This window comes from Urocampus carinirostris, chromosome 4 (genome assembly GCF_059441175.1).
Source record: "Urocampus carinirostris isolate Australia breed hairy pipefish chromosome 4, RoL_Ucar_1.0, whole genome shotgun sequence".
NCBI classification, from domain to species: Eukaryota; Metazoa; Chordata; class Actinopteri; order Syngnathiformes; family Syngnathidae; genus Urocampus; species Urocampus carinirostris.
Window position 1 is genome coordinate 32,954,853 of NC_142352.1, and position 16,710 is coordinate 32,971,562.

The 16,710-nt window shown below is 40.3% G+C and overlaps 1 protein-coding gene across 4 annotated transcripts; it reads right to left on the reverse strand.

Moving 5' to 3' along the window:
• Nucleotides 1-1,848: 1,848 nt before the first annotated feature.
• On the reverse strand, nt 1,849-13,514 carry vegfd (vascular endothelial growth factor D). 4 transcript variants are annotated; one of them, XM_088333251.1, is made up of 9 exons: nt 13,166-13,514; nt 9,938-9,965; nt 8,460-8,664; nt 6,952-7,072; nt 6,779-6,848; nt 6,565-6,692; nt 6,389-6,507; nt 3,776-3,941; nt 1,849-2,144 (listed from the first exon to the last, which is right to left on the reverse strand). In XM_088333251.1, the coding sequence occupies exons 1-9, from the start codon at nt 13,177-13,179 to the stop codon at nt 2,126-2,128; spliced, it is 870 nt and encodes a 289-aa protein (XP_088189377.1). In that variant the 5' UTR covers nt 13,180-13,514; the 3' UTR covers nt 1,849-2,125. The 4 variants fall into 4 exon arrangements, with proteins under 4 accessions (XP_088189377.1, XP_088189376.1, XP_088189375.1 ...); XM_088333250.1 differs by lacking the exon at nt 9,938-9,965 and having other exon boundaries at nt 8,460-8,661; XM_088333249.1 differs by lacking the exon at nt 9,938-9,965.
• Nucleotides 13,515-16,710: the final 3,196 nt, after the last annotated feature.

Sequence of the window (16,710 nt, forward strand, 5' to 3'; positions counted from 1 at the left end):
TTAACTTCTAAGAGGCAGTTTGTTTGTAAAAGACTCACCATGACTTCGGACTGGAAATGGAAGCCCAAGTGTAAAATCCAAGGTGCGACACTGGTAATTTCACATATTTTAAAGTGAAGTTTTTTGTAATTGTGAGGTCTGTTTTCGAATTAAAGTAAATATGCAGTTATTTTTACCAATTCGGTGTTTAAGAGTAGTAGTAAAGTGTTTCTATCTACGCCCAAGCCTGACCCTATCCAAATTATCCACCTGCCATTGTTCATTGTCTCTGTTTAAACAGTCTTGTTATCTTAGATTTTATTACAAAAGACAGGCTTACTGTGTTGCTGCTCCCAAAACTGACCATGCACGGAGACCCCTACCCAAGTCCTCAAATAAAATAAGAATTTTAATTCCATAGAGCTGGTTCGTTCATAAGTTACACACCACTGAAATCCAAAAAGCGCAACTGGTAATTCCCAATTTTTTAACGTGAATATATTTGTAAATGTGAGTCATGTTTTCTTATTAAAGTAAACACGTGTTGTTGTTTTTTTTACCAATTGCGTGCTAGAGAACAATAGAGTCTTTCTATCCAAACCAGTGGCACGCGATCGCACGGGAAAATAATGATTTTTTTTAAAGCGCATAAACATGCAATTTAGACATTTTCAGTTGTGCGCCGGGATGTTTAGAGGCTTTACGGTTGCGCCCCCCCCTCCTGTGCTCCGTGTGTGAGCGTGAGTCCACGCGGCGCCGAGTAGAGATCCGTGGTTTAACCTAGCCAACAAAACACAGGCGCGCGATAAATGAATGAATTATGACGGCTCCTCCAGCAAAAAAATGTTGTTCTTTTCATCCAGCATGGGCAAATGACTGGGGCTTTGTGCAAAAAATGACCGTGCTGTTTGTGCATTTTGCCTCGAGAGCGTTGTACCTCGCACATCAAGTGTTAAACGTCAATACGTAACGAATCATGAACATGAATTCAAGGACGAGTCTGACAAGGAGGAGACGTTGAAACGTGCTGTGTCCAGGTACGGAAATCAAACACAGACCCTGAAAACCATTGTCACTGCTAAAAACGCCATTGCTCACTGCATAGCAAAACACGGAAAATATTTTACCTAATGCGAATATATTAAACAAGCGTTCTGTTCGAGCTCAGAAGTTTTGTTTGGTGGCTTGCCTAACAAATAGACAATCAAAAACAAGAATCAAACACATCCCCATTTCAGCCAGAAGTGTTGAACGTCAAAAGGAGGGGCTGGCAGTAAGTGTGTGTGTGTGCATGTGTGTTTCAATTTGATATTTTCTGCTATAAAATTTTATTGGTGAATAGTATCTGTCCATAACACTTTTTGATTGTAGTTCATTGTTGATGAAGAATGGTTGGTTCTTGTGGTCAAAAGTTGAAGTCATGGATGTCTACAGGCCTTTCCAGGTGTTGCTCACATTCATTTTTTAGTTCATTGATGAACAAGAATAGTGCTACATAAATAGGTCAGTTATACTATTTCAATGTCTATCCATGTTGTACATTTGGACTAGTTTAAAATGACAGCTCAGTTGGATATTAAAAAAATGTGCGAGTCATTAATCTTGGTGTGGCACACTGATTGACAAGGAAATTTGAAAGTGGTACTCCACACCGAAAAGGTTGCTGACCTAGAGGGAGCTGAAATGATTGTCCGTCATCTTGCTGCTGAACAAAAGAAACTCATGCAAAAACAATGAGGAGTAAAATCATACAGATTGGTCACTTTAAGTCTCAGTAGTTTTAACTCTTCCTTATGCTTTACAGCACTCCTTTCCAGATGCGATACACGATACAGCGACAGTTAGTGGTCAAATATTGCACAGCGTCCCTTTAATGTTTTTCTTTTCTTCCTCCAAAAATAAATGCATCAAAAACGCAAATATGCACAACAATCAATACTTTCATGAGACAAAATATAAATAGTCTTTTTATAATTTATATATTCAGCGCACCAGAAAAAGTACACATAGAATCAAACTTCGAATCATCACTTTAAAATCACTTCACATGGTGCTGTGACTCGTTGTTATCTCTTTGAGTGATTTGCATAAATAGTGCTGTCAATAAATTATGGGTCTCCATTCCTGCAAGACGTACTAGCTGCTTCTACTTGGGCCACTTGCATCTGTCAATAGAAGAAAGAGAAAAAAACCATGCAAACATTTACAGTGCGTTGCTAATGTATTGACCCCTCAAGAACGTTTTGACATATTGCCATAGTTCAGGCTTCAAACTTGTATATTAAAACATGAAATACCTTCTAAGAATCAACAACAGGTGAGACATAAGAGTAAAAAGAAGCCAATTGTATACAACAAAAATATTGTCTTCTTTTGAATTAATAGTTTGTACAACTTCCTTTGCTGCGATCACAGCCACAAGTTTTTTTTGGGTATGTCTGTAGACGTTTTGAAACACCAATATTTGTACATTCTTCCTTACTAAACAACTCAAGTTTCTTAAGGTTTGATGGTGACTTTGCACAATATATTTCAGGTAATTCCACAAATAGTTTACAGGATTGAGGTCTGGACTTTGGCTTGGCCATTCTAAAACCTTTATATTGTAAGTTTTTAACCATCTCATTGTAGATTTTGATTTATGTTTAGGGTCATTGTCCTGTTTGATGGTGACCCTGCTCCCAGGACTCAAGTCTCTTGCAGATTCCAACCGATTTTCTGCCAGATTTTCCCTGTATTTTGCTCCATCAATCTTCCCACCAACTTCAACGATGTTCTGCTGAAGAGTCAATCCGAGAGCATGATACTGCTACCACCATGTTTGACTGTGGGCATGGGGTTTTCAGGGTGATGAGCAGTCTTACTCTTATGCCAAACGTTACGCTTTGCATTCAGCCCAAAAAGTTTAATTTTGTTCTCATCTGACAAGAGCACTTTGTTCCACATGTTATTTGAGTCTCCCATTTGGCTTGCGCCAAATGCCAAAGATGCCTTTTATGGTATTCTTTCATAAAGGGCTTTCTTTTTGACACTCTTTGATAGAAAGGGCACATTTATGCAGATTAAGACTAATAGCTGTCTTGTCTGTATATTCTATTCTATTGTGCACAGATTGTCCCACCTCAGTGGTGTATGCCTGCAGGTCATGCAATGTGACCATAGTCCTCTTGGTTACGCATCTGATTAGTTTTGTCCTGGTTTGGGCCAAAAGATTAGAGGGATGGCCAGGTCTTGGTAGATTTACATTGGCTTTATGCTATCTCTAATTCGATATTAATGCTCGACCAGTCCTTCGGGATATGTGTAAATGCTGCAAAATCGTTTTGCATCCCATTCCTGCTTTAAAATTTTCCACAAGTTTATCACGGACATGCCTGGTGCGTTTTCTGGTCTCAATAATGCTGTATGTTCTCCAGTGTCTCCTTTCACAGACCGCTGAGCCCATCACAGACCAGGTGCATTTAAAATTAGACTTACACACAGGTGTACTCTTTTTGTCATTGTTATTCGTTTAGGTCGGCATTGGAACATCTGGAATCAGCTGGCTGAGCTGAGAGAACAGGGGGTTTTCGAACCACCTTCTTTTCATTTTTTGTTTGTTGGAAATGCTATATAAAATGTTGAAATAGTTTGGTTTCACTTCATGATTGCGTCTCACAAGTTTTTGATTCGTGAAAAATGCTTTTGTATTTTTAAGCTTTAAGTTAAAGCTTTTAATGTGGCAATGTGAAAACATTCTTGAAGGGCCAACATAGCCACCGTCATGTGTACTGTCTAGAATAGATATTGTTTGTACCTGCAGGAAGAGCGGTCAAAGTGTTGATGTCTGTGAGAACAGACGGAGCTGTTAAGGTGGCAGCGTTGGGCCGATCTTTGTTGGGGAGTCGGCGCAGCTTGTGGAACGCAGTCGCAGAGATCCACATCCATCTCACAGTCGGGCATCCATGAAGTCATCGGAAACTCTGACCAGAAGGTCATAAAATAAAATCTTGTCTTCTTTCAACTGGTAACACCAATGTGATCACCACTTGGTATCTATGTAAGATAAAGATAGTAGTGATGGAGCTCTTGAAGCTTTCATTTAAGGTATTCCCATATTCTTAAACATGCAAAAGGTGAGGAAATAATACATGGTTCCTGCACAAAATCGAAATGAATATGTCATCTGTATATTCCAATTATTTTCTGAGATGACTTATGAAGACGAGCGTAGACATATCTGTTGTCCTCCTGAGATGTGAGTCATCAAAGGAACACATCGCCTTATTGTTTTACATGTTACTCAAATAGGTTACGGGTGTTTTAAGACATGTGTCGCTAGTTTCTGTGGGGAATACCTACGAGTTGTGTTGCAGGTAGATACAGTAATAGGACAACAAAGGGCCAGCAGCCAAAAAGAAACTAATTGGCAAAAATAACACACGGTGAGCAGTCCAATGCGGCTAACTGGCACTGATCACGAAAGACCAGGCTAGCTGACCAAAAAACATGCAGTGAGCAGACAGGCTAACCGCAAACCAACGACAAAAAGCAGCAACTGCGAAAGCCATAAACACAAAGCCAGCTGGGAATAAACAAAGTGACCTCAGCAAAACCGGCGTTAACGCCAGGCTAACTAGCCAAACAACACACCGTTGTCAGCCAACAAGCGCCGACCGGAAGGAAACAAAACAGGGAATCCCTTGGCAGCCCCAACGCTATCGGGGAGCTAACCGAATAAAATGATTGCAACAGCGACACTCGCGGCTAAAACGGAAAGCAGCAATCGTCAACACCCAGTCATAAATGAGTGGTATGCTTATTGCTGTTTACTACAATGGCTGTCTGTTTTAGAGCTGGCCTCACATGTTGTGTTACGGGATTCACCATTTGGAAAGTGTTGTGTTCCTTCAATGACGTCAAAGCCCTACTGTAAACAAGCCAGATGGGTCAACATTGAAACAAAATTTCTTGAGTTACATTAGTGTGTGGAATATTTTGCAACAAATTTTCATGATTGTGGGGAAGAACTGCTCACGTTCTGTGCCTACTTAAGGAATACCTTTGAAAACAGTGTTTTAGTGGTTGACTGTGTTGTTTTTCAACCTAGTTCTAATTATTAAAACCAGGTATTAACTCAACAATAGCATTGTAAAAACACAGCAATAACATAAGTTGCTATTTTAGAAATGCATTTCATACTGGTAGGCCTTTGCGCTAAATATTAATAAAAAAGTATCTCCCAGATTCAAAAAGGTTGGCGACCCCTGGTTCTACAAAGCCACAGTGGAGAGTGTTTTGGGATTCAATGGCACGGTACGGTATGCTAGGAGAACAGCAGCAGAAAGGGAAAAACATACTGAGAGTAATCAACACAGCCCATGAGATCATTGACTGCTCTCTGCCCAGTCTAAAAGATATTGTGAGCTTGTTATAGTACAGCAGAGAATTCAAAATTGTAAAGGATTCTTCACACCCTGGCCACCACTTATTTGAGCTTTTGTAAGTGCTACAGGTCCCTAAAAACAAGGACAAACAGGCTCAGACACAGCTTCTTCCCTAGGGCCATCGCCACCCTAAACAAGCGCACAAAACAGTGAAAACATGTCTCGTGACTCATTTGGGGTTTTTCTTTTTTTTTTGTTGATAAATGATACTGCACGAAACTGTAAAAATATATATCTTGTGACTTGTATTTCTTTTCATTTCATGATTGTTACAATGAACTATTCTTTTCTATTCATAGACATTGGATTATTACTATAACTTAGGCCAATCACTAAGCACTACGTTGTAAACATTTTTGCCCATTTATCCTGACAGTTTTAAATCTTTTTTTCCTTTTAACATCTTTGCTACTTATATACCCTGGAGTTTCAATTCTAATGTATTTGCTTGCAATGTTTCACAATGCTTATATCAATGACAATAAAGACAATTCAATCTACAGTTAGTCCAACAGTGGAAGGAAACAGATAAACCAGCTCGTTGTGAATTTTGCATTGCAATTCAACAGAAGAGGTAGATTTGTTTTTTAGCGATGAGGAGTCTTTCCCCCCTATTCCGAGAGACATGGATGAGCTAAAGGCACGAATAACAGAAACTGTAGCAACCATTGATAATGCAATGTTTGGGCACGTTTGATAAGAATTTGACTATCAGCTTCATGTGTCTTGTATGACCAATGGTGCTCACATTGAACATCTTTCGACATTAGATGTAATAATTGAGATTACAAGCTTTCTGAATTTACTAGAAGTGTTTTAATATCCTTAATAGTTTTCCGAGATATTCAATGTTAAGATGTGCCCAATACTTTTGGAAAACCCTGTAGAACTCAGGACAGTAAGTATTTCCCCATTTATCCTGACAATCATATTTATTTTAAGTGTTTCATTAACTGTTTATCTTGCACACTTAGGACACTCACCAGGTCTACTGTTGGTGGGGTACGGTATGCATCGGTCACTTGCACAATCCCAAATCCAACCACTGACGCAAAGTCTCTTGGAGTTTTCACCTTCAGAAAACTGGCCAATCAGAGAACAACTGCAAGGAAAATACGCTCAAGATTGCATCTATTGAAGTGACACATTTCAGACTCACCCACTGCTTTTCAGAGGCTGAGCATTTCGTCGGATGATAGCCGGCTCCATGCATCTGCATTCTGTATGATTAGCTACTTTTATCAGGACAGGTTCTGGTACAAACTTAAAAGGAATCACGCTAAGGATCTAAAGGTCATGGATAAAGAAAACATGGATCAGAGATCATATCTGCCTTTGACGAAATTTCATGAGAAATACACTGGCTAACTTACAGTTTTGTTTACCAGAACTGTGCTTATGTTTCTGCATGTGACACCTTCTTGATTGCAGCAACCACTACATCTGTTGTAAGGAAAATACAAAAATGCACATTGATAAATAAACGTTTGACGGGGTATTAAGGCAAGCTTGAATGACTAATGAAGGACTTTTTTGTTAAACCAACCTGTGGATAGATACACAAGGCGGCTTGAAGAACATGGATGGCTCAGTGCCCAATTCCTTAGCCACGTCCAAACACGTCTCCCTTGGTATGCATTGCGTTCGTTGCCACTCCTCCTCTATGGCTGCGTGGAAAACACAAGCTATTATTCATTCATTCATTCATTATCTGCACCGCTTATCCTCAGTAGGGCTGTGGGGGTGTTGGACATACCTCCACATGCTGCAAAACTGCTTAATAGAATCTGGTGACAACCCATATATCTTATGTATATATATGTCTCTCTCTCATATATATATATATATATATATATATATATATATATATATATATATATATATATATATATATATATATATATATATATATATATATATATATATATATATATATATATATATATATATATATATATATATATATATATATATATATATATATATATATATATATATATATATATATATATATATATATATATATATATAGGGCAGCACGGCGGCGCAGTGGTTAGCGCATTGGCGGCACAGTTCATGTCTTGGGAACCTCCTGCGTGGGTTCAAATCCACCTCCAGACTTGTATGTTCTCCCCGTGCTTGCGTGGGTTTCCTCCGGGCACTCCGGTTCCTTCCCACATTCCAAAAAAACATGCATTTCAGGTGAATTGGCCGGTCCAAATTGTCCCTAGGTGTGAATGAGCGTGTGAGTTGTCTGTCCCTGTGTGCCCTGCGATTGGCTGGCAACCAGTTCAGGGTGTCCCCTGCCCACTGCCCGAGGATTGCTGGGATGGGTTCCAGCACCCCCGCGACCTTACTGAGGATAAGCGGTGTGGCTGATGACATGAGATATATATATATATATATATATATATATATATATATATATATATATATATATATCTTGAGAGCAGAACGGCAGGGCAGTGGTTAGCCGAAGTCATGAGATCAAACCTTCCTGTGTGGAGTTTGCATGTTCTCCCCGTGCTTGTGTGGGTTTCCTCCCACATTCCCAAAACATGCATGTCAGGGTAATTGGCCGGTCCAAATTGTCCCTAGGTGTGACTGAGCGAGTGAGTTGTCTGTCTCTGTGTGCCGTGCGACTGGCGGGCAACCGGTTTAGAGTGTCCCCTGCCCACTGCTCGAAAATAGCTGAGATGGGCTCCAGCACCCCCTGCGACCCTACAGAGAATAGGTGGTGCAGATAATGGATGTAGTATACTTATACCTGAATCGCTTTTCAATAAAAATGCATCATAAGAGCTTGCTGCTTTTCCATTCATTCAGATTTCTTCGGGTTGAAAACGCCCGGGCTGAAAAAGGAGCCCATTCCGCCCCTGTATGTACTGTATGCATGCCGACACTCATTTTATATCATTCTGTTTGCAATAAATCTGAGTTTCAGTGTTCCTGGTTTTACTTGCTTATAATGAACAAAGCTGCTGCTGTCAGGTCAGCCCAAGGTAGGATGTCTCGAGAGGGTTGGGGGCTTTGGCAGAACACCGCTCATCATACCTTTCAGTATCTCCAGGCTGTAAGACTCAGCAGCGTAACGGGTAGAGCGGTGGGAGCCGGCCGATGGCGGTGAGAAAAACGGATCGGGCTGCTGCAATCTCATGCGGCACTTCCACAACTTCCAGTCGGGGAAGTCTGCCAGTCTGAGCAACTCGTCTAGGCTGGAAGCCGAGCGCACTTTCCTCTCCCACTGCTTCATCACCTGCTGGGAGAACTCACCATTTTCTTTTCATTTGTAGCACGTGGATTGAAACAAGCTTAAAATCCGCCTTCAACGTTTAGCAAAGATGTTAGCATTCAAAAGCTAAGTTGTGTGACAACTAAGGGTAGGCACTACTGGGTATTTTATTATTATCCAAGTAAATACAGGATAGTATTGATACCAATCTGATATGGATGCTTTTTGCTCAGAAATGTCATGATCATTGGATAATTTAATCATTCCCCACTAGAGTTAGTTCAGAATTTCTATGAACACAGCACAAACATTCTTACCACTAAAAAGGTTTCATATTGTAACAAAAAACTACATTGCAAACTAAAAGTATAAAATCTAGAAATATTTTAAATACAACTGTTTCAGGAAAAAAGGCCAAGAGAGTCAAACCAAAAATGCAGCATTGTAACCAAAATACACTGTATGACAATGTCAACAAGACAACCTTTCTTTGCACAATATTTTGAAGATAAAGTCAGTATAGCAAATAAAGTATCAATTGTCTCTCATTGGCTCTGTTGCCATGGTGACAATGGATTTACAGGTTTTTGTTCAGGAACAGTATGAGGTTTACATTCCTGGTTGCAGCTTGTTGCTCTCTGCCGGGTGAGGTTTTTTCATGATTTTCATTCAAATATGTGTTGTTGCCACTGTAGCAGACTACTTTACCATAGAAATTACACCTGAAATTGTCCTTTTGTGTAGTTGGAAAAAGTCCTGATCGCGCTGTGTTCCTGTTTGCCTCTTCTGGTAGGGGTGGGCACATAAATTAGTCCCTATCCTCTACCTGGCCGGCATAATCCAGCAGCAGACCAGGGAGAATTGCTAAAGGTGTGCCTCTCATTCACACACCAGGCATAAACTCCACTGATCTATTTACTCATCCATGAATCATCTGTCCGTCCATCCATCAATCCATTAATTAAGTCTTAGAGTGCTGCCAAGGGTGCTGAGTGAGGGTGGGAAAGGCTGTGACATCTACATAGAGGAGTGATGCTTTGAGAAAACTGGTGGAGGAGGAACGTATCAATAACAGGACATTAGTATCAATCTGATCCACCTACTTTCTCACTATCAATAACATTGACATTTGTATCGATTTGCCCACCCCTAGTAAAGCACTTGTTGTTTAATTATCCTAAAGTTACTTGATTTTGCTTAATGTTGTAAGACACAGAAAAGGTTAAGGAATATGACATTGATGATATAAGTTAAACATAACAACACAACTTAATTAAAATAACAATAGAATTTGTTTCACCTCTTTAATTTCGGGAAACTCATGCTGACTGCAAAGTGACAAAAATAACACACAAACAACAATTAAAATGATTGATATCGTGTTTTAAAGGTCTTTCTGTTTATCTTTTTTTTAATGAAAATGTTTACCATATTATGGGAACTTTGCTGTTAGATTTCATATCTGTAATAGAAAGGAGCTAAAGCTTTTTTTTAAACTTCTGCAAAGACACTCAGGTGCTATTCAAAAAAAATAAATTGTATTTTACTATGCTTTAAACAGCGTACCCATGACTTATTGTAAGAACAATAGCACAGTGATGGGTTTCCACAATGTTCTCTGGTTGGTTATTGGTAGTCATTAAATAATAATAATAATAATAATAATAATTTCCTTTGTATTGTCATTCTTTGTAACAATGTACACAGAACGAAATGTCGATACATCTGACCCGTTGTAGCGAGTCGATGCAGCCGCAGCCAGAGGGCGCCGCCATTATACCAATTAGGTATGTCTCGGTCGAGGCGCGAACCAGCGACCTCCCAGTCTCAAAGCGGGCACACTACCATCTAGGCTACTGAGCAGCTACAGTTGCTTGGGACTGGTGTATGGCTTTGTTGACATCCAGGAGACATGTTTAAAACTACAAGTCATTGTGGCTCATTTTTCTCTAGTGCGACTCTCAGCATTGCCATGCGAGCGTCAAAAGATGAATACAGGATGTTCCAAAAGTCTGGTGCACATTTGAAGCCCCCTATCTCCTTTACCATGAATGGTAGTAAGGCATTTAAAAGCTAAATACATTCAGTATTTTTGTAAAGCTATTTACTTTTTAAAAATTTCTTTTCAGACTCAATAATGGCATTAACTCGACTAGAAAAGGCCGTTTTGTGTTTTTATATTTGCAAAAAGTGAATCACAGACTGTTGTTCAATGTGCATTTTGCAGGACATTCGGAAAGAAGACACCAGAAAAGAAGTCCATTGTGAGATGGTATAATAAATTCATAGCAGATTATTATGTTTATGCCCAGCTAAACGAATGGGCCGACCCTCAACTTCAGAAGATGTGATTGGACGAATTGGAACTGCTTTCCCGCAATGCCACTGTAAATGAATCAGAAGAGCCAGTAGGGGAACTTTAGTGTCCTACAACAACTGTTTGCCATGTCTTAAGAAGTCGACTGCACATGACACCTTACAAGCTACAGTTGGACCAGTGCTTCTCAATTTTTATCTCTCATGCCCCCCTCCAGGAATTACAAAACGTCTCGTGCCCCAAGAGCCAACAACTGATCACCAACATTAACTCAAGAACACTATAATAGGAAAATAATAACCTGTAAAACAAAAATATATAATATAAAGGTGCAGATTGTTTTAATCAAAGACAATGTGTGGATTAATAGCACAACAAGCACATAGTTTTAGTACGTGCACTACTTTTTAGGCGGGGATTGAAGCAGCACATAGTAAATCTCAGCTGCTTCTCAATTATATGATGCCAACAATGTTTGCTGGTTTACTGAAATAGGAATGTGTGATGATTGTTGGCAATAATAGGCAAAGACGTAGTAGGTTTGGCATTGGTGGGGACAAATTCACCAAAAAGCATTGGTGTTACTGCCAATACCTCAATCCCATGCGTCAGTGCTTGAGGAGAGCACATGCTTTAATCCTTTCTGCGTTGCTTTAATTGATCGATCATTTTTGTAAGTGATCACATAATATTGGTGAGGACAAAACAATGATTTCTCAATATTGGTGTTCTCCGATCTATATGTAGATTCGGCACGTTAAAAATAGAAAAAAACTCAAGCTGCTCAGCGTGTCTGGGGTGTAATGTCGTTAAATGGCGTGAAAATATAAATATTTGGCTCCGTTCTCTCTGCTACCAACATTTTTAGCTACAGTAAGACAACTTTCTTTTTCTCGTCCATAGTTACACCATATTTCCGCAGCTTTCAGAATACTCTTGTCTGTTAATCTCCGTTTCATTCCGTCGGTCTTCTTCTCCCTGCTAAATATTGTTTCACAGTTACACTTGAGCGTCTGCTACGCTTCGTATCAACACTTCGAGCTCCGTCCAGAGCGCTAATGCTCAATATAAACAAAACTTCTTCACCACGAGCAAACTCTTTGCCAACGAGAGTGCTACGGCCCCGTAGAGTATTGGGGGCACAATTGCACATTATTCTAGTAAAAACAAAATCCCACGATGTAAATAGTAAATGGTCTGCATTTATATAGCGCTTTTCAACTCAATGAAGACCCTTCTTTACAATGTGCTTCACACTTACCCATTCACACACACACCCACACACCTATAGGGAGTCAGCCATGCAAGGCGCTTACCTGCTTGTTATGCTTATTATGTCACACGCATGCCCCATGACACAGCCCTGGGGTCAAGGAGGGCAAGCCCTAATACCTGAGAACCACTGAGTTAGACCAACTGTTGAAGATAAACCAGCTCGCTTTGACGTTTGCAAGAAAAGATGGAAGATGACAGATTTGATGACTGGCTTGTTTTTAGTGATGGGGTGACTTTATTGTAAATGGAAAAGTTAGCAAGTGACAAAAAAGTGACAGTGTTTCGTGCTATGCCAAAGAAATCTGTCCACAGACCTTTCATATTTTGAAGAGCACCAGTCAATGGCGAGACATACCTCCACATGCTGCAAAACTGCTTAATAGAATCTGGTGACATAATTTTCCAACAGGATGAGGCGCGACCACACTGGAGCCTCAGGGTTAAACATTTTCTGAACACAACACTGCAAGACATAGATCGGCTCAGGAGGTAGAGCGCCCGTCTTGGGATCAAGAGGTCGCAGTTCGAATCCCGGCTCGTCCGAGTTACGTGTCGAAGTGTCCTTGGGTAAGACACTGAATCCCTAATACCCCCAATAAGCAGGTTAGCACCTTACATGGCTGCAAGGCCGCTATTGGGAAATGTGGAGCACATTGTAAAGCTCTTTGGGAAGTCATTGACTTGAAAAGCGCCATATAAATGCAGATCATTTCATTTCATTTCATTCCATGTTAAGATGGGGATTTTAGGCTTCCTGAATTTACCAGATGTTTTTTTTTATACCATTGATAGTTTCCAATATATTCATTGTCAAAATGTGTCAGAGACTTTTGAAACACCCTGTATATCTAACCGATTGCAATCAACAACTACAAGACCATTCAATTTAACTGCATTCTAAAAAACTGAAATAAAACTGTAGTTAAAGCCACTCACCCTATTTCCAGCATCCCTCTGAAGGCAAAAAATCCCACCGATCCAGCTGAGCTCCATCAGGAGAGTCATCAAGAAGGAGCTTCCACAAAGAGTCCTCAGCAGCATCCTGCCGGATCTTCTGTGCTCGCCTCCGAGAAGCACCCGCTATGATCTCGTCTTCACAACTGGCTGCCTCGCCGACTCCCAGACCAGCTGACCTCAACCTCGCTTTGTGTGTGCGTGAGCCAGACGCAACCCGTCACAAAAGCAGCCCCCAGGACACCCGCCAGCCAAATGGTCGGGCTTTAAAACTTGAACGTTTTATTTGCACAGCTTTGATGCCGTGTTCGCTTGTGTAAGTAGGCACAACAAGCTCAAAGCTGAAAATGGCCTCATAAAATTCAAAGAGCCCCTTGAGGGCTTCTTACCGCCCACCTTCTTCTTTGTCAAAATGGAGCCAGCGAAAAGCTCAGTAATTTCAGTCTGTTCACTTCAACACCTCTGGTTCTACAGTTTAAACAGTACCAAATAGATTTTTATTTTCAATAAAGCGCAGAATATGTTGTGTCCCCCCCCCACAATTAAACAAATATGTTGCAACATATTCCATGGGTCAGGTATGGAAGAAATTTAGTCTCAAAGTTGACCAATCTAGGGTTTTTGCTATAGAGCTGGGACGTCATTGCTCACGGTTGGCGCTTGTTCGCTGCCCGCTGTGTGATGTTTGGCCCACGAGCCTGGACGTAGCTACTGTTTTGCCATGTTCCCCTTTATCGCTGTAGCCGTTTCCACTTTTTGTTGTTGGTTCCCGGTTAGCCTGGCTGCTGGTTCCATGTTTTTTGGTCAACCATCCTCCATTTTTCTGCCAAAGCTTTTGTTGATCGGTCCCAGTTCCCCCTCCTTTGGCGGCTTTCTGTGCGGTTTTTTGCCAGTTAGCACCTTTTTGGCTGCTCACCCTTTGTTCTACCACAGGGGTGTCCAAACTTTTTAGATTTAGTAGGCTGAAAATGTGTGAGGGCCTGGCATCTTTTGAACTAAAACTTTTGCAGTATTTTGCAATCAGCGTCACAACCTCGTAGCTCACCTATGTAGTATTTACATTTGACTCGCAGGGTCTGTGAAAAAGTGCTGCTGTGCCATTAAAACAGCTTCCAGTTGCTTCAACATTTCAAAGTGTTTGTTTCCAGTTAGGTTTCAATAGTCTGCATGTTTCCTCTGGCAGTGCTTTTTATATTATATCCTTTAAAAAACGGTTGCAGTCTCTTGGCAAATTAGGCAGACACAGTTGTTTCGGATTTCGGTAAAAAAACACTCCAATTTTAACTTGTCCTGTAAGCAGCTGCCCTCACAGTCAACTTTCCTTTTTTATTTACAATGACCATGTCGGAAATGGGTGAGGCTAAAATTCCTACAGGGAGCCAAGGGCTAAATGGCCAAAGAGATACTGCCATTACCTGGTGAAAAGGGGATTTTTATTTTTGTACAAATTCATTTTATACTGCAGTCAACATTACTGGCCGGCCACATATCATTAATTTTATGACAGATGCCGTGGGCTAGTAAAAATTTGATCATGGGCTGTAACTGGCCCCAAGGCTGGACTTTGGACATGCCCGTTGTACCAATACTGCATCCACCTGTGACACAAAGCCTATGCATTCTCCACAAAACTACCAAAACTTTGCGTAAAACATTTGTAACTTCTTTGACTAGTTAACACATAAAATAATATGGCAACTGGCTTTCTAGGGTGCTGGAGTTCCTCCAATGACAACACAGCTCAGGATGACAAAGACAAGACACACTGTCTTTAAAGTGCATTATTTGGGAAAGTAATTGTAACATACCAATGAAACATTTATAGATTTTTCTAAAAACCATGTAGTACGTATTTGAATGTTGCATGTTTAAGAATTCGAGATTACCAATAAGTTTGATGACCTAGTGTACCTCTTTGTCCACCCAGTGCAAGTTTTAGTCCCACTTTGCTTCTTGCTTCAACCCTTTCTCTTGTAGCGCTGTTAAATCCTGGCATCAAGCACTTCTTTTTCCCTCACACGAGCACAGACATGTGGTTTAAATGTGATCCAGACCTCCCTAACACGTGAAGAGAGAAAAAAGGAGGCAACCCGGCCTCATCGTGCCCCACAGATGATAACCCTCACTTCTTGCAAAAAAGCATGCACTGGAGGTACATTTTCATCAACTAAAGGTATATTTGTACAATCCAACAAAATCCAGAAGAGGAGTTGCATGAATAATTCCAGATGGATAGAACAGGACTTTTATTTGCATTGTTTTGCCAAGCTCAAGCCCCGCGACCCACTGGTTGAGGAACACTGATCTAAATAATTTATCTGTCTTTCATCAAAGAATTATTGTTTTCTGAATTTGTCAATGTTAAATCTATTTCAATTTTTCTTTCATGTAGAAAAAAATGTCCATAATATGTTTATACATCCCTCTTAAAAAGAAAAACAACATTTTTTTATAAGATGTTTTTTCAAATGGCAGCAATAATATTTGGAATTTGTACTTAATCTTCGAGTGATGTTTGAGGTACAAGATTATGTGCAATGTATTTTAAGTGAATTATTATTAAAAGTTCGATAATGTTTTCTTGGTGTTACAATCTAATGAATTCTATTTTGGTTGCTCAAAATAACATTGATACTAAAATGTGTTTCATTTCTGTCAGAACCAAAACAAATGGTAGACCAAAACGCGTAATGTTACACACAAAAGTTTATTGGGATCTCGAGGAAACACATGACATCGATCCGGTGATCGCTGGACAGGACGAGCAAGCAGCTCACGGGATCGTAGCGAGATCGGAATGCTGAAGTGACTGGATTTGCCGGGGCGGAAGATTGGAGCGTGGTAAAATGGGAAAAACGGGTCGTTAACCGGAGCGGTGGATCAGAGCATGGTCGGTAGGCAAAAACGGGTCGCTAGCCCGAGTGGGAGATCAAAGTGTGGTCGATGGGCAAAAACGGGTCGATAGTCCGAGTGGGAGATCAGAGTGTGGTCAATGGGCAAAAACGGGTCAATAGCCGGAGACAAACGGGAAATCAGGAGTGGGCTACGGATAAAGACGTGACAGACGGGAGCCAGAGTGAAATTGCTTGCCCTACTTATGCGGAGGTTTGCTGACGGACTGACAAGGAGTGACCGGAGTACTGAGTTTAAATAGGAGGTGAATCAATCAGGCAACAAGCAGCAGCTGGCGCCAAACGAGCAGGCACAGGTGAGGGCAATGAGTAATCATGACAATTTCAGTTTGGTCTAATGACATTATTGTGTTTTGTAGTCTGTAATAATAATACTAATTAGCTCTATTCAGGCAGATAGCCTGAAAAAAATTGAAAATCCCAATTTTAAGAGTCTTGATCTAGAAAAATAAAAGGTAATTTTGGGAATTTGTATTTAATCTTCTGGTGATGTTTGACGTACAAAATTATGTGCAATGTATTTCAATTGAATCATTATTGGAAGTCAGATTTTTTTTTCTTTGTGTACCAATCTAATGAATTTGTCCATCCATTCATCTAATATTTTCCACTTAT